The 20,258-nt window shown below is 34.2% G+C and overlaps 1 protein-coding gene across 1 annotated transcript; it reads right to left on the reverse strand.

The window, feature by feature from the left end:
• Positions 1-12,418: 12,418 nt before the first annotated feature.
• Positions 12,419-13,318, reverse strand: LOC139841085 (uncharacterized). The gene is made up of 2 exons (XM_071831318.1): positions 13,006-13,318; positions 12,419-12,915 (listed from the first exon to the last, which is right to left on the reverse strand). The coding sequence occupies exons 1-2, from the start codon at positions 13,316-13,318 to the stop codon at positions 12,419-12,421; spliced, it is 810 nt and encodes a 269-aa protein (XP_071687419.1).
• Between the last annotated feature and the right edge of the window lie 6,940 nt (positions 13,319-20,258).

Here is a 20,258-nt window from a genome sequence, read left to right on the forward strand (position 1 = left end):
TAATTTAAAGACAGACGTTGCAACATATGTCGGGGAATGTTTAACTTGTTCCAAAGTCAAAGCAGAACACCAGAAGCTGTCAGGGTTACTTCAACAACCAGAAATCCCAGAATGGAAGTGGGACGGTATTACCATGGATTTTATCACGAAGTTACCCAAGACTGCATGGGGTTATGACACCATTTGGGTAATAGTTGATCGTCTCACCAAATCTGCACATTTCTTGCCTATAAAAGAAACGGATAGAATGGAGAAACTATTACGATTATACATAAAGGAAATTGTTTCAAGGCATGGAATACCTATTTCCATTATATTCGATCGTGATAGTAGATTTACATCAAAGTTCTGGCAATCACTACAGGAGGCCCTGGGAACTCGTTTGGATATGAGCACCGCATATCATCTGCAAACTGATGGGCAGAGTGAAAGAACAATTCAGACTCTTAAAGATATGCTCAGGGCATGTGTGATCGATTTTGGAAATGGATGGGATAAATATCTACCATTAGCAGAATTCTCGTATAATAATAGTTATTATACGAGCATTAAAGCTGCACCATTCGAAGCACTGTATGGAAGGAAGTGTAGATCCCCTATCTGTTGGAATAAAGTAGGAGATCGACGATTAACTGGTCCCGAGATCATACATGAAACTACTGAGAAGATAGTACAAATCAAGGAGAGATTGAAAATAGCCCGTAGTCGCCAAAAGAGCTACGCCGATGTCAGAAGGAAACCATTAGAGTTTCAGATCGGTGACATGGTTATGCTAAAGGTGTCACCTTGGAAAGGTGTAATACGTTTCGGCAAAAGGGTTAAACTGAACCCAAGGTATGTAGGCCCGTAGATCATCGAACGCATTGGACCGGTAGCTTATCGAATTGAGTTACCACAACAACTCGTCGGAGTACATAATACGTTTCACATTTCAAACCTTAAGAAGTGTCTTGCAAAGGAAGACCTCACCATTCCTCTTGAAGAAATCCAAGTCAACGAGAAACTACAATTCATAGAAGAACCAGTCGAAATCATGGACCGTGAAGTTAAAAAGCTCAAGCAGAGCAACATACCAATCGTTAAGGTTTGTTGGAATGCTTGAAGGGGTCCTGAGTTTACTTGGGAACGAGAGGATCAGATGAAACAAAAGTACCCACATTTGTTTCCCGAGAACGCAAAATAGGTACAACTTTAAAATTTTAAGACGAAATTTATTTAACGGGTAGGTACTGTAACGATCAGGATTTTTCCGATCGTTTTATACATATTAGATTAATATTTACATAAATTAAACATTACCAACATGATAAGCAATCCAAATTGTTGAGTCTTGTGTTTTTGAAAAGAGTTTTACACAACGTTTGACCGTCCAATTTGACCGATGATATCACGAACTATATAACATACGATAATTATATAATTGTGTACATATACGTATTTATACATATTTAACATGATCTAAGGATGGTTTAACATATCATTGTGTACTAATAACAATGAGTTATAAGTATACTTTGAGACTACTAACTTAAGTTTTCAAAACGATAACTATATGTAACGTTCTTTGACATATATACCTATAATTTATAATGCTTATACAAGTATCGTATAAATATGTATTTAATCACTTTTAAAGGGCTTATATACATAAAACAATATAAGTATATTTACAAAAGATAGCTATATTTGAATCCTCGTTTCGTTTCCTCAAGATTTCTACAAGTATGTCTAGGGTATATGTACCCGTATCATACCCAGCTTCTATACGTATTTACTATTGGTATATACACATCACAATCACTTTATTAGCAGCCATGATTCAGTAAATTTTGGATCTTAGCATGCATGATTAATCAATTTGGCATATTACAAGACTTTTACACAATATTACAAACTTATACATCATTTCACCACCATTTATACTCTATTCCATTTTCATTTTTACTACACATTTTCTCTAGGTAAAAAAACCTACTTGTAAGCTTCATTCACCTCTAAGAAATCCAGCAAAAACTCTCTCAAGAATCACCTTAATAACCATCATATTAAGATCAAACAAGAACACTACAAGATACTACTTTCATTTCAAGTCTATATTCTAAGTTTACTTCCAATCTTTCAATCCAACTTCACCACTCTTTAGGATCAAGAGTTATACTTCCTTTCCAGTAGCTTTATCCAAGTAATTTGAGGTAGTAATCTTATTCATAATCTTATTCGATTCATATTTATATAGCTACCTTATTTTGAGTTATAAATTATAACAACAAGAACATAGTTTGAATGATTTCAAACTTGTTCGCAAACTAAATAGATCCTTCTAACTTGACATTTAAAACACTTCAAGACCTGTAATATATCATAATGATATGCTAACTTAACAAGATACAACTTGATTTTACAAAGAACACCTTAAAACTGAATCTACGTCATCGGAGTGCAACCGGGGGCTGTTTTGGGTTGGATAATTAAAAACTATCTTAAACTTTGAATTGGAAGTTTATATTCTGGAAAAATGATATTTCTTATGAATATGTTAACATATAAAAATCTCATGGTTTAACTCAAAGTGTAAGTATTTTTAAAAATGATCATTTCGATGTTGTTTTTATGATGGAAATGATCACTTTCATAAGATTCACCCAAGTTTGACCTATAACCTGTGATTTCGAATGTAAACCAAGGTATTTACAGTTCATATTCATAAATAATTACTCGATCTAAGAAAGTGGCAAGTTGAATCAACAAAAACGGAGTTGTATTGAAGAACCTACGACTAAAACAAAATCGGGTATCTGAAGCTAGTTTAGCTACGAAAATATTTTGACTAAAACCAAACTAATCATATCTTGGCTAATTAACATGATATTTTATATATATTTACTCATGATTTGATTTTACATATTTCAGGACCACCCGTAAACAACACGAGAAGATTAATTATAAGACTTCATGATTGTACGCAACACGTCATTTGACAACACGGTACTCTATGTACGCAACACGTCATTTGACAACACGGTACCATGGGTCGAGATTAATTCCGATCTATACAAATACGATGGGGTCTTTATTTATTTTATTGAGCAATTAATTGTGGACCACTAACATCAGACTGCTAACTACGGACTAATAGATATTAAAAGTATTATAAGTATATATGTAACGATTATTTGAAAAGAAAATATGTGGATATATTATATATATGGTTAGGTTCGTGATATCTATCGGAGACCAAGTCGTGTTAAATATCTTCAAGGCAAAAGTGAGTATATAGTCCCATTTTTAAACTCTAAATATTTCGGGATGAGAATACATGCATTTTATGATTTACGTTATGGACACAAGTGATTAAAAATATATATTCTACGTTGAGTTGTACCACTGGCATACTTCCCTGTAACTTGATAACTACTATTTACATGCGGTATTGTAAATGCGAATCCTGTTGATAGATCTATCGGGCCTGACAACCCCAACCGGACTGGACGACCAGTATTCAACGGTTACACAGTACTTCGTTTCGGTGACTACACTTGGTACGGTGTAGTGAGATTTCATAATAAAGGGAATATGCGACGTTGATTAAATGTTAAGTATGGTTATCAAGTGCTCAACCACTTAGAATATTTTTATTAAAACGTTTATGTATATGAAATCTTGTGGTCTATATTTATAACGCTGCTAGCATTAAACCTATATCTCACCAACTTTATGTTGATGTTTTAAGCATGTTTATTCTCAGGTGATAAATAAAAGCTTCCGCTGCATTATGCCGAATTTAAGCAAGATTTGGAGTATGCATATTTGTGTCAAAAATAAAACTGCATATCGGAAGATTTGTAATGTGAAATATGTTGGAAATCGTATTGTTATTATCAAATGTAAAGTTTGTAAGACTAAGATTATCGCTAAACGATAATCATTATTATGTTGTTTTAAGCCTTTGGTTATAATAAAGATTATGGTTTGTATCATAAAAACGTATGCAGATTTTTAAAAATGTCACATATAGAGGTTAATACCTCGCAATGACACCAATGAGTACGTAACGTTTATATTCGATATGAACGGGACGCTTCATCTTTAAATAAATACGAAGTATTAATACATTCCAATTATAAATTGCTAGCGCGGCTAGCTCGAAACGGGGCTGTCAAGCCCGATAGATCTATCCATAGGATTCGCGTTCACCAGTAGAAACCAGTGATTACAGTTACCAGACTAGAGAATATTTTCGTTCAACTCATAATGAATAATTTAAATTTAATTGCCACTTGTGTCTAAACGTAAAACAAAAATGTATGTAATCACATCCCAAAAATACTTTAAAAAGTATGAAAAATGGGACTATAACTCACGTTAACGTAAACGAAGTAGTAACATAGAAATGTGAACTGCACAAAGTAAAGTGATCAAGAATGATCACAACGCCAACCTATAAATAATGCAGGTCGATATAAGTAACTAACTTAGGCCAAGTCTTAGTATGATAGCTATAGTACTTGTTGCAAGTAGACATAGAACAACACTCAGTATGCTTCGGTTTGATCAGGACAGTGTAAGGACACGTACTTTCTATTTTTAGAAAGTTTCTATTTTTAGCAGGTTTCCATTTTTGGAAAGTTTCTATTTTTGGAAAGTTTCTATTTTTGGAAAGTTTCTACTTTTGGAAAGTTTCTATTTTTGGAAAGTTTCCATATTTAGAAAGTTACTATATTAGGAAATTTTCTATTTTTACAAAGTTTTTAAGTTAGGAAAGTTTCATTAATTAGAAAGACAACACAAGTCAACTGAAAGTCAAAGTCAACTGAAAGACAACTCAAAAGTTAACCTTGGTCAAACATAGTCAACATTAATTTTTAAAGTATAAGTTATAATAATAATATAAGTTATAATGCTATTTAAAGTCATATATGTATAATTATGTCATAACATAAGTTTAATTAAATTAAATTGAATTAATAGAGTTAACATAAGTTTAAATGATATAATTAATATAACATAAGTATTTAATTAATTAATTAAATATTAGTCATAACATAAGTATTATTAATTAATAATAATTTTTAATCATATCATAAGTATTGTTAATTAATAATGAATTATTAATCATATCATAAGTATTTAATTATAATTATTAAACCAAAAGTATTTAATAATTAAATTGTAATTAAATAATAACTAAGCCTTATAATAATTAAATAATTAATTAATCTTTATTATAAGTCTTATAATAATAATCTCAAAACATAAGTTTAATACTTATCATAAGTATTTTCCATTAATAATAAAAGTATTATTAATCATAAGTTTAATTAAATGTTTAATTAAATCATAAGATAATTAATAAATGATATAATAAATATATATATCATAAGTCTTAAATTAAATTAATTACTTTTATATCATAAGTAATTTAATAATAATAAAAATCATCATTTATATCATAAGTTAGATGTTATAATCATAAATTTAATTAAAACGTTCGCCGGGTCATAACTTGAGCCTCGGGTGTCAGTTTTCGGTGAGTCTTATATATATATCTTCGCCTAACCAACCCACCCGATACATTAGTGCACTCAAGAACACCCCAATAATAGCCCCCAATTCGTGACCAACAGTCATAATTCAGCTTGGGACTTTAATCCGATAAAAAACTTGTTTTAGTCATACCGGGTGATCCGTGGCTCGGATTTCGATGACCCGAACATGAATGTTCATCCAATCATCAATCTTAACACACTGGTACACCCTAGAGACTCCAAAAGTGGTAACAAAGTTGGACCAAACCTGAACACATTCATTTTTATATTTTGATTTCATGAAAACACCATTTTAATCATAACTTAAGTTCCGGGAATCGAAATAACATGAATCCGGAGTCTAAAATTAATGTCTTGATGAGGGGAACACATATAGACACTTTATTTTAACAAAAATATCAGTTAAGTTCACTGAAATGGTCGATTAGTCTGCTGTCCACAATCAATCAAACCGAAAACATGCGATAACGAGTGATTCTATGCATACAATCAATAATCCAACAACATACAAGCACTATACTATCATAATGTAAAAATCAAAAACTTAGGGTTAGGGTTTATACCCTAATCAAGAAACGAATGGTATGAACGCGTAGAGGATGAAGAGAGCAATCCGGATGTATGAATAATTGAATGATCCAAGCTAGAAATCAATTGATGATGATGATGTTTGGGTGGCGGTAGGCGATGGCTAGAGCAAGGAAAAAGGGAGAGGAAAAATGAGAGAAAGAAATAAGGGTTTGATAAAATAAAATGTGATTTTGAAAAGGAATAGGAAAAAAGAAAATAAAACAAGGCACTCCCACCTACAAAGGGGTTCGGCCGAATGGGGTAGGGTGGGCCCCACAAGTGGGCCAACTTTGATAAAAGGTGAATTGCTTTTAGCCCGAACGCCCGATCGAAGCCCGAAACGCGAAAACGTTCCTACGCGATTGATTTTTCGGAGAGATAATAAACACTATATATAATCATATGACATCAAAATATCATATTTAAAATAATTTAGATTTAAAAATTCCAAAAGTTTGATCGTTGGTTTGAAAATCTAAAAGATTCGCCGGATAGAAATCCACGACACGTAGAAATGTATAGTTTAAAATATGAATACAGATATTCACATAGCACATGATAATTAATATATTATTACTAAAATAATAATATAGGTCATAGAATTCACGTGGCACGAAAAGCAACTAACGGACGTTAAATAATAAACGGTAAAAGATAACGGAAAAAGTAGGGTCGTGACAAGGACAAACCAACGAAACGCCTTGAGGAATTTCCCACGATTTTAAGAGGTCATGTGTCTTGAGTCTTTCTCCCATAAGCAACCACATAAGAAAATCGTGACGAGGAATACATTGGGAGAACCACACAACCGAAAACCAATCAACTTCTATAGCCCGAGGACGAATAGACTCCCAAACCTGGCTAACTGAGAACACATGTAACTAAGAATCATCTCTTTTCCAACGAATAACATCACCTGTGTCATGTAAACAAACAGACAAATTCGCCAGCTGTGGATATTTACGGGCCTACCAATTCGGCCAGCTTATGATGTGGGCTATATCATCGACTTTAGCATTTGACTGTAAGCCAATCATAGCAATATCCCTTCGAGACATCACCTCTGCAATCGGTCCTGCTAATGACCAAGTGTCAAACCAAGCTGAGGTGGTCAAAGTACCAATAGAATGAAAAATAAATCTTCGAACTAAAGGGCGTATGTTCAATATTTTTTTCCAACTCCAACTAGCATTAGCCGGTATAGGAACATCCCAAAAATGCCTATTAGATAGGTGATACGAGTGTATCCATTGAACCCAAAGAGTATGCTTATTAGAAATAATACTCCAAATATGAGAAGTCATAAGCGCTATATTCCAATACTTAAGCCTCTTTATCCCTAGACCACCTTCAAGGTTTGGTATGCATAAGTCATCCCATCTAACCTTGGCTTTACCCCTTTTCAAATCAACTTGACACCAAAGAAAACCCCACAAAATTTTCTCTATGTCTTTAATAATCGCATCCGGGAGAATTAAAGCTGAACACCAATAAATTTGCATAGCTGTCAGTACATAAGAGATAAGCTGAACTCTACCTGCAAATGAGAGGAATTTTTTCTTCCAGTCGTTCACTTTATTATTAACCCTTTCCACCAAAACCTTGCAACCACGATACATAAGACGAGAAGACACGAGAGGGACTCCAAGTTATCGCACAGGGAGAGTACCTTCATTGAATGGCATAATGTTCAAGAGTTGAGCTTTTAATGTTGGGGAAACATTAGAGAAGAAAGCTGTGCTCTTTTGCATACTCGGGACAAGCCCCGAACATTCTTTAAACTCATCAATGGCATCACGAAGAACCTTCACTGATCCCACTGAAGCGTGCGCAAAAAGGAATAGATCATCGGCAAAACATAAGTTAATAATCTCAAGCTTTTCACAATGGACATGGTACTTGAATGACGAAGAATTTAAAACATGCCTCTTAACCATCAACGAAAGGACTTCCATGACAAGCGTAAAAAGATAAGGGGACATTGGATCCCCTTGCCGTAAACCACGCTTCCCTTCAAAAAAAACCATACAATTGACCATTAATATTGATAGAATAAGACGTGGTTGTAACACATTTCATAATCCACCTAACCATCTTCATAGGGAAACTAAAACAAATTAGAGTGGAATGAAGGAAATTCTAGTCAATCGTGTCATAAGCCTTCTGGATATCAACCTTGAAAGCGCATCTAGGCTTCCCACGATTAGAATGGTAGTTCTTCATCAACTCTTGTGAAAGAAGAATATTATCCGCGATACGCCTACCAGGAATGAACGCCGACAGATTCATGCTAATAACATCATCAAGGCTAGACTTAATCCGATTAGTAATAATTTTGCTGATACATTTGTATAAGACATTACAACAAGAAATTGGACGGTAGTCGGTGACCTTACTAGGCGCTTGAACCTTCGGAAGGAGAGCTATAATTGTAGAATTTATTTCTGTTAATAATTGGCCATTAACAAAAAAATTCATGATCGCCCGAATCACGTCTTCTCCAATAATATCCCACGCTTGTTTAAAAAACGCAATCGAATAGCCATCCAGCCCCGGAGATTTGCTATCACCAATGTCAAAAATAGCATCTTTAATCTTCGATGGCGTAACCGGTTTAATCATATCCGAACACTTTTGAGGAGTTACTAGCTTGGTGAATAGTGTACCTGCATTCCGAATTTTATTACAAGTTGTAGCAGTCCCCAAAAACTGCTCGTAATGCTTAACAAAGATGCTCGGAACCTCAGTCCCTTCCATAAGAATACCTTCCGTATTTATCACTGTTTGAATATGACTACGGTTAGTCTTACCTTTAACAACTTTATAAAAATAACTCGTGTTACTATCTCTGGCCCGTAGCCATTCAATCTTTGACTTCTGTTTCAAGAATTTTTCTTCCACCAAATCAGCTTCACTAAAATTGTAGTGACCCGAACTTTTCCATGTTTATATATATTAATTGAGATTGATATTTACATGATTAAATGTTTCCAACATGTTAAGCAATCAAACTTGTTAAGACTTGATTAATTGAAATATGTTTCATATAGACAATTGACCACCCAAGTTGACCGGTGATTCACGAACGTTAAAACTTGTAAAAACTATATGATGACATATATATGGATATATATATATAGTTAACATGATACTATGATAAGTAAACATATCATTAAGTATATTAACAGTAAACTACATATGTAAAAACAAGACTACTAACTTAATGATTTTTAAACGAGACATATATGTAACGATTATCGTTGTAAAGACATTTAATGTATATATATCACATTAAGAGATATTCATACATGATAATATCATGATAATATAATAATTTAAAATCTCATTTGATATTATAAACATTGGGTTAACAACATTTAACAAGATCGTTAACCTAAAGGTTTCAAAACAACACTTACATGTAACGACTAACGATGACTTAACGACTCAGTTAAAATGTATATACATGTAGTGTTATAATATGTATTTATACACTTTTGAAAGACTTCAAGACACTTATCAAAATACTTCTACTTAACAAAAATGCTTACAATTACATCCTCGTTCAGTTTCATCAACAATTCTACTCGTATGCATCCGTATTCGTACTCGTACAATACACAGCTTTTAGATGTATGTACTATTGGTATATACACTCCAATGATCAGCTCTTAGCAGCCCATGTGAGTCACCTAACACATGTGGGAACCATCATTTGGCAACTAGCATGAAATATCTCATAAAATTACAAAAATATGAGTAATCATTCATGACTTATTTACATGAAAACAAAATTACATATCCTTTATATCTAATCCATACACCGACGACCAAAAACACCTACAAACACTTTCATTCTTCAATTTTCTTCATCTAATTGATCTCTCTCAAGTTCTATCTTCAAGTTCTAAGTGTTCTTCATATATTCTACAAGTTCTAGTTACATAAAATCAAGAATACTTTCAAGTTTGCTAGCTCACTTCCAATCTTGTAAGGTGATCATCCAACCTCAAGAAATCTTTGTTTCTTACAGTAGGTTATCATTCTAATACAAGGTAATAATCATATTCAAACTTTGGTTCAATTTCTATAACTATAACAATCTTATTTCAAGTGATGATCTTACTTGAACTTGTTTTCGTGTCATGATTCTGCTTCAAGAACTTCGAGCCATCCAAGGATCCGTTGAAGCTAGATCCATTTTTCTATTTTCCAGTAGGTTTATCCAAGGAACTTAAGGTAGTAATGATGTTCATAACATCATTCGATTCATACATATAAAGCTATCTTATTCGAAGGTTTAAACTTGTAATCACTAGAACATAGTTTAGTTAATTCTAAACTTGTTCGCAAACAAAAGTTAATCCTTCTAACTTGACTTTTAAAATCAACTAAATACATGTTCTATATCTATATGATATGCTAACTTAATGATTTAAAACCCGGAAACACGAAAAACACCGTAAAACCGGATTTACGCCGTCGTAGTAACACCGCGGGCTGTTTTGGGTTAGTTAATTAAAAACTATGACAAACTTTGATTTAAAAGTTGTTATTCTGAGAAAATAATTTTTATTATGAACATAAAACTATATCCAAAAATTATGGTTAAACTCAAAGTGGAAGTATGTTTTCTAAAATTGTCATCTAGACGTCGTTCTTTCAACTGAAATGACTACCTTTACAAAAACGACTTGTAACTTATTTTTCCGACTATAAACCTATACTTTTTCTATTTAGATTTATAAAATAGAGTTTAATATGAAACCATAGCAATTTGATTCACTCAAAACGGATTTAAAATGAAGAAGTTATGGGTAAAACAAGATTGAATAATTTTTCTCATTTTAGCTACGTGAAAATTGGTAACAAATCTATTCCAACCATAACTTAATCAACTTGTATTATATATTATGTAATCTTGAGATACCATAGACACGTATACAATGTTTCGACCTATCATGTCGACACATCTATATATATTTCGGAACAACCATAGACACTCTATATGTGAATGTTGGAGTTAGCTATACAGGGTTGAGGTTGATTCCAAAATATATATAGTTTGAGTTGTGATCAATACTGAGATACGTATACACTGGGTCGTGGATTGATTCAAGATAATATTTATCGATTTATTTCTGTACATCTAACTGTGGACAACTAGTTGTAGGTTACTAACGAGGACAGCTGACTTAATAAACTTAAAACATCAAAATATATTAAAAGTGTTGTAAATATATTTTGAACATACTTTGATATATATGTATATATTGTTATAGGTTCGTGAATCAACCAGTGGCCAAGTCTTACTTCCCGACGAAGTAAAAATCTGTGAATGTGAGTTATTGTCCCACTTTTAAAATCTAATATTTTTGGGATGAGAATACATGCAGGTTTTATAAATGATTTACAAAATAGACACAAGTACATGAAACTACATTCTATGGTTGAATTATCAAAATCGAATATGCCCCTTTTTATTAAGTCTGGTAATCTAAGAATTACGGAACAGACACCTTAATTGACGCGAATCCTAAAGATAGATCTATTGGGCCTAACAAACCCCATCCAAAGTACCGGATGCTTTAGTACTTCGAAATTTATATCATATCCGAAGGGTGTCCCGGAATGATGGGGATATTCTTATATATGCATCTTGTTAATGTCGGTTACCAGGTGTTCACCATATGAATGATTTTTATCTCTATATATGGGATGTGTATTGAAATATGAAATCTTGTGGTCTATTATTATGATTTGATATATATAGGTTAAACCTATAACTCACCAACATTTTTGTTGACGTTTTAAGCATGTTTATTCTCAGGTGATTATTAAGAGCTTCCGCTGTCGCATACTTAAATAAGGACGAGATTTGGAGTCCATGCTTGTATGATATTGTGTAAAAACTGCATTCAAGAAACTTATTTTGTTGTAACATATTTGTATTGTAAACCATTATGTAATGGTCGTGTGTAAACAGGATATTTTAGATTATCATTATTTGATAATCTACGTAAAGCTTTTTAAACCTTTATTGATGAAATAAAGGTTATGGTTTGTTTTAAAATGAATGCAGTCTTTGAAAAACGTCTCATATAGAGGTCAAAACCTCGCAACGAAATCAATTAATATGGAACGTTTTTAATCAATAAGAACGGGACATTTCAAAAATCCCGTAAAGCAGCACTTTCTTTTTCACGATGTTCAACTGAATGAGGATGCTTATCAAGTTGCGTTTGCGCCCGATCAAGATCTTCCCTATAAAATTGAACTCTCTTATGTAGATCACCTTTTACCTACATCAACTTACGCATTGATTTCTTAAGCGCGCGCAGTTTCTTAACCACTTTAAACATAGAGTACCCATGGACATCTACATTCCAACCCGCTGCAACTGTGTCCAAAAAGTCATTCTGCTCAGTCACAAAGTTACTAAACTTGAATGGTTTTGGTTTGCTTACATGAACAATTGGAATTTTCAAAACCGCAGGGGCATGATCTGATATCCTGTAGGGCTGGAAAATTTCAAACGCATCTGTATAAATGTCTATGAATCTATCATTAGTAAGAATTCTGTCTATCTTTTTTAAAATTCCAGTATCCGCATTAGGCCTCTGGTTCCAAGTAATCTGTAAACCAGAATAGTTAACATCAGACATGCAAAGGTTGTCCATACATTCCTTGAACTCGTGCATAGCTATAGTGCTCTTTGCAGGCCCACCAGATGCATCTCCCACATTTAAAGAAGCATTAAAATCTCCCATTACAACCCCGGGACTATCTCCAACAAACCCTTTATGCATATTTAACTCTCGCTACAGTGGCCTTCTCTGAACATATTTATTTACGGCATAAACAAAGGAAACAAAGAAGTCACACTTACCATTGCTTGTTCGCACTTTGCAGTGAATAGCTTGATCTGATAAAGCGATAACCATGAGATTAACAATACCCGGGTCCCAACCGATAATAATACGAGTACCACGACTGCATACACTATTATTTGATGTCCAGTTCCATGAAGGAAACACAACTCCACAAATACTATTTAGTTTAGAAATAGAAACATGAGATTCAAGAATCGCACAAATACATAACTTGTTACCAGAGACGACTTCGACAACTTCATTTTGTTTAGGGGTGCGGTTCAAACCCTTAATATTCCAGGATGTGAGACTAATCATTAGAAACCCCATAACAGGGAGTGCTTGTGTAACAGACTGAAACTGGGGTTAAAATCAAGATTACTAAATTACCCTTAGGTTTATATTTGTGTTAAAAATATGCTTTTATTTTAACAATATGTTTATTATTAATTGAATATGTGGTTAAGACCAGTTTGTGACAAGGGTCACAGAAATGGTTCGTTTGTTGAATTTGAACTCTGATAGGGTTGCTAAATTAAGTACGAAAGATATTAGAAAATTGATAAATACCCGTGTGTGGTGGAGTATGAGTTTTAATAACCCTTAAAAGAGTAAGTACTGCTTTGGAATCTCACCTTAAAACCCTAAATTGATCTAAGCTAGAAATTGAATCAAGAGGCTTTAGGAACTGAATCATATCGTCCTTGTAAGCATTTATCCAGGTTAGCATGCTTGAATTCGTGCTTTAATTCATAGAAATTGGGTTTGGGGAGTAAAATAGGTTTTTGATGAAATTGAGCGTGAATCTTGATGATTATGTGTTTGTAAGTGTAAGTTGTTGTTAGTAATAGTTACTATATAGTTTATATGATGTTTTTCAAGTGGTTTTGATGTTAGAACTTGCTAAAACCAAGATTTGGAGTCAAAAACTCGAAAAACAGCGAGCTGGAGCTGTTCATCAGCTCCCACACTTTTGACAGCTCAACCACGCGGTTGAGGGCTCAACCGTACGTTTGAGGTCTCAGCCACGTCGTTGAGCACTGGTCAGCTTTTGGTAAAATTGAAAATGGCGTAACTTTCAAACCGTAACTCCGTTTTTGATGAATAAACTATCGTTGTAATTGTCTTGAGGTTTACTTTGTAATGATAAGGTTTTAAGAATCTAGATCAAATTTATTTTGTTCATAAAAAGGGGTTTTGGGGTGTATGTCTTGTTTTGCACACATGTGAATGTTGTTATTGATTGAATTTATGATGTAGACCTATTATATAGTGAATACATTATTGAATGTATTAAATTACAGTAGTATTGATGTGTCATGTGTGCATTTAGGCTTGAAACCTGTCTAAATAGTTGCTGCTACTGTTCTTCATCACTCTCACGAGTGAGTCTTCACTCGTACGGTTGGGGCTATTAATCGTGTGATGAACCGTGCGAGTGAGTGGTTAAGAAGAACTATTGTTTTGGTTAAGATGATACGTACGGTTGAGATGTGACTCATGCGAGTCACTGGTCACTCGTGTGGCGAACTGTACGGATCAGGTGATTCATTGATGGATGTTTAGTCATAGACCAAACGTACGAGTGAGTTGTCAACCGCACGGTTGAGTGTTCTCAAACATGCGAGTGAGGCTGTTACTCGTACAGTTAGCAGACCAGTTTAAATGTTGATCTATAGCATTGTTGACTTGTTGTTGTTTTAATATTGATATCGGCTAAAAAGTCACGTTTTCACCCCGGTATTGAGGCCCAAAAACAAGAAAGATTCGAACTTTGTTGTCAAAATACCCACTTCGTCAGTTAGAATTGAAGAACAAGTAATTACGAAGGTGGTGCAAAAAGAATCAAGAGAATCGGAGCTAAAACGAAGATTCTAGAGCAAAAACGGTGAAAGACAAGAAATCATGTTACGATCCAGGGAATCAAAGCTGACCAGCATCAAAAACGGGCCACCATACGGCCTGCCATATGACCTGCCATTATAGGGTATGGCATGCCACACGGCCCAGCAAACGCCCTTAGAAAATGGGCTGCCAGCCATACGGCCTGCCAAATACGGGCCACCATACGGCCTGCCATACGGCATGCCAGGTGGATTTTGGCAATATATATATATATATATATATATATATATATATATATATATATATATATATATATATATATATATATATATATATATTTCTAGTCTATTTAAAGGGTCTTTGTCATTTATTCCAACACACACTTCAATTCACTTCTTTATCTCTCTTGTACACTCTTAGTCATACTCTCAAGGCCTTCGACTCCGTGCGAGAAACCTAGTACCCGGAGAAGAACGCAGAAGATTGTATTAGGAGCGGTCTGGAGTCTTGAAGTTGTCACTTTTGTATTCAGAACTCATTTAATCTACTGGTACTTCTATCCTTTATCTTATATAATGTTTTATGATATTGTTGCCATGATTAGAGAGTAGTTATCTTTAGTGTATGCTATGATGTAAGCAGTTATAATGCCGAAATAATATTATGGTCTGTGTATGCTGTCGAAATGCTTTCCGTTTATGCTTTAAACTCAATCGCTTTTCCAACGAATAGAACGTAGTTATAGGCTCTGTTATTGGGAAGTCGCGAACCCCGATTCAGAGTACACTATCTGTGTCACCCCTTGGTAAGAGAAGTCTATCGGATACAACATAAGATCGACTGAGGCACACCGGTTATAGTAAGTCTATTAAGCTTTGGATTTCGACTGAGGACTCTTTCGTAGTAAAACATATGACTAGACCCTTAGTACATTGTCGGTCCTAAACCATGCTAGTGTAGTCACCAAGCATATAAACTTCGTACGTACACGCTGAAGCACAGCGGTTGTTGTAAGCTGTACCTCTGCTAAGTAAGGCTATGGAACACGGTTAGTGTTGACCAATACACTGCACCATAACGCGGTCTCAAGCATTGCACCCCGCTTGAGGGATTCTTAGTTAATTAAGGAACTGTTTGTTTAGACACATAAAGGATTAGACCGTTAGGATAACTGAACATGTTCATGGAAGTCAGCTTGACTTGGCCATGGTGTTCTTTATGGTTGAACTCTTTTTAAGGGCCTAACTATCTTTTACCAATCATTAACAAAAGCAATGAAACACATTACGTCTCTCGGATATGGTAAACCATGTATTCTATTACGCTTAAGAAAGTTTAGACCATTTTGGAATGTTAATACGTCACCCAACCAAGTCGCTCAATTGGATGAGCCGTCTGAACGTGTATGCCTGTAATCAGACTGCACGGGCGTCGGGGGTAAGGGACATTGCTGTCTATTCAGAATCTTCAAGCCTAACGCAGTACCCAGTGACATGTCTTATGACATGGGCGTTTAGGACCAGTGTAATGAATACAAGGCCTCTGCCTATTGATGTGTAATTTCGTATTCTAAATTATTAGCTAAATACCTATCGATTATCACACAATACAGGCAACTATAACCAGTTCGTGTAGTAATTAAACAAGTATTTGATCAATTCGTTCCACAGAGAGCAGGTAATTGAAAACTTGAACTATTAATTATTCTAAGATTTAAAAGGGGGTTTTGTTGTAAAACTGATTAAACGCGAAAGTAAATTAAACTTAATTCAATAAGAAGCAAACGTATCCACTTAGATTCAATTCCCTAGGCTACGATTGCTCGTTTAAACCCGTTAATTAAACAATTACAATGATGTGACACTGTATTTATCTGTCGATTCCTACAGTTTAAGACTAATAACCTAAGTATAACTGTCGTTAACCTAGAGTTACTAACCAATTCACAATGATATTACTCAAGATTATAATCTAACTTAGTTTGGTTTGGTGTCCCTTACAACCTCACAATTATTGCAACTAATTTCATGCTCAACCACTATACGATTGATTTTATTATCGGTGTCCCTCATAAAATCTCACGTATTCCTAAATTATTCACGTTCAATAATCTAGTAAAAGCTATTAATCAATTTAAATGTCGTTAGTTAACCAATAACTTCCGTGATCTAACAATCAATAAGCTTTAATAACGGTGGATCTTAGCTAGACATAAACTTGTGTAATTTTAATTAATTGTTATTAACCAAAAGATCGCAATCCATCACCTAGGTTCATGCATCTAAGTGAATACTAAATATTTAGCTACTCATGGTAAAGTAAAGAACAAATAAATAAGAAGAACAATTAAACATAATCATTGAATTGAAGAACAAATTAATAAAAGTAATTAAAGTTAATACAAAGATTAAACTAACCAATAATGATATTGTAGCTTAAACCCTTGTAAAATAATGAAGAAAGACAAAGAAATTCGTAACTAATGTTGCTGTGGAAGAAAATTCGTAAATAAAACTGCATACCCTAAATTGGGGTAAAATTCGTCTATTTATAGAATCTGGAAAAACAGCTGAAATCGACTCATGTCGCGTTCCGCGACACACCATCGCGATCCGCGACAACCTCATCGCGTAACGCGATGACCAAGACGCGACAAAGCTGATTCAAACGCGATAGAATGGTCAGAACGCCCTTTTTTCCATGTCGTGTTCTGATGCACTTTGTCACGTATCACGATGACCAAAACGCGATAAAACTCATCCTGAAGCGATGGAAACTGACTTTTTCACCCGGGGCACGTTTATTTTCAACTCTAACTTCGTTTTGGCTATATCTTCAATAAAATCAACAATAATGAGCCAACGAACCATATCTTGACACTTTCTTCATTTTAAACTCAAACAACTCGATATCTTAATCAAAGTCTTCAAAATACTAGCAAATGGAACAAGATAACGCCCAAAATAAATGTATAAAAATGGCGTTATCAACATCCCCCACACTTGAACCTTGCTTGTCCTCAAGCAAGTCAATCTCGAACCAATAAATGTACGTATAATCTTCAACAAAATTCCGCAAGATTCAAGCCTTTAATTCAATCCTCCACAAGCTCTCGTACTCTTCATCTTTTCACGAACAAGCTTATTTCCTCACAAAACAATTCCACACATTCCTGTCACTTACAAAACAACATACAAACCATCAAACGCACCCCCCTTTCTCCCCCCATTTTCATTCAAACAGTTTTCAAAATCAATATCCTAAGTGGCCCTTATTGTAAACAAACTTTCATAAAACATCCTTTCTAGGTCATGAATTGAGATATAAAGACAATTTGGGTTGAGAACTTAAACTCCAAAAATTTCCATAACTTTACTTCTTAACAAAAACCTTTCATCTCAAAGCCTAAACTCTTCTCACTTAACTTTCCCTAAAAATCACATTACTAGGCTTTCAATATCCTTCTTTTCTTCGATTTAATCAACCATTAAAACTTAACTTTCCAACCTCAATAACTAATCACCAATAAACATTCAAATTCCTACACATCGTGTCAAAAGAAACACACATTTTCGGGTTGTTTCTACACCTGTATTTATTTAATGAGGTAGGTATAACTCGGATAATAATTGGTGTAAAAATGATTTTAAATGGTAAAAACAATTACGTTATAAGGTTTAGTATTTGTAACATGACCCTTATTCGCATCAAGATAGCCTACTATCAATATTTAAGGCGCTATTGCAAATACCAATACTTCACAATTTAATCAAAGATCCAGTTATAAATAGATTCATACCTGTGTTTATGTAGGGAAAGCCGTTTAACTTTTTAACTCTCTTGATTCCATTTCATGCTGATAATTTCTAAATATGCAAGCTATCCACATACTGGTCACATTTCTCTTATCCAAAGTACCCCGCAAAGGTAACTCTTCCCAAGGTCTAGTCTTACTAGGTATTTCCCACATCATGAGCCAAAGAGGATCACTGCTGCATAAATATGAGACGAGTACCTAAAGATGATCACCTTGCCTTGAGATATTAACGTCCTTGACCCGTGTAGCAAACCTTCAACCAACCGATCCCAAACCGGAAAAAGGTCTTAGGTAGTTAGGTGATCTAGCACCCCAAAGGATCTATCGGCTCGAGTCTTAGAAACTACTACTTAAGTTCGGATCTCATAAGCATTTTTTTCTTTCTTTTTTTTCTTTTTTTTAATAGTACTCTCTTTGAATGTCTTCATCGTCTTCAATTTGTGATTTTGTAGAACCCGCAATGTATGATGTAGCGGATGGATAATGATGTGATCGATGATGATGAATGATTTGTTGTAGGAAGTCTTTAACTCATGACATAAAGCAATACCATTCACACCATAGTCAGCAACAGCCACCCCTTAAAGGGTCCATTGGAGTCAGAGATTTGTGATTTTTCCTCTTCAAGCTTACATACCTAGCACTTATGAGTATAACACTTCTTTAAGAGAATCAAAAAGCCATAAACACAAAATACAAAGCCATTTATATCCTAATCTCTAATTAAACCATTTTTCTCGGATTTTACCATAAAGCCTTAAATACCGTTATTCTTCATTTCTTGACACAAATAAGTTGCATTGTCATCTTTGAAACAAAAACTAAACTAGATAAAATAAGATTAAATTTTTAACATTTTTAACCAAATTTATCCAACATTTATCCCTTTTCAACGTTCCACCTTTCATCAATTATCTTTCCTCAAGCACTTATACATTCAGAATTCCTAAGTCATGGTCAAAAAGGTCATTCATAATTAACAAACCACTAACAATTAGATTAAAACTAATAAACCTCACCGGCCAAAACCAAAAATTCCAAGTCAATCCCTAATCACTACGGGTGCTCTCATGGGTAAACATCTCAATTATAACATTAAAAAGTTTAAAAACTCCACAAATTTTGACCACTAGGCAATTAAAACATGTAAAAATTTCAAAAATCCATGAGAATTTATCTCTCCCCCCCCACACTTAAGATCATGTAATGCCCTCATTTACATGAAATCAGAAAATCAAAAATAAATTCGAGAGGACAAAATAGTGAAAAAGGGAAAAGAAAAGAAAAGAAAAACCCAGATTTTTAGATCCGTAGATCGCGGAAAGACGGTGCACGATGGCGCTGAACTTACTGCCAGCATAAGAACATCGGCATCCACTCGATCACCAAAACATCATAATCAAGTAAGGTGCTGAACTTACTGCCAGAATTTGAAAAATAATAAAGCACAACCACCGTGGAACCTGAAACGAAAACATACCATAACTAATGGGGTGGTACCACCACGGTACCGAAACGCCCCATTAAAAATCCAAAGTATTAAGTTTAAACACTAACAACTACCATCATCCTAATTAAGATTACAGTCATCCAAAATAAATAAAAAAC

The sequence above is a fragment of the Rutidosis leptorrhynchoides genome, chromosome 4 (assembly GCF_046630445.1).
Source record: "Rutidosis leptorrhynchoides isolate AG116_Rl617_1_P2 chromosome 4, CSIRO_AGI_Rlap_v1, whole genome shotgun sequence".
NCBI lineage: Eukaryota > Viridiplantae > Streptophyta > Magnoliopsida > Asterales > Asteraceae > Rutidosis > Rutidosis leptorrhynchoides.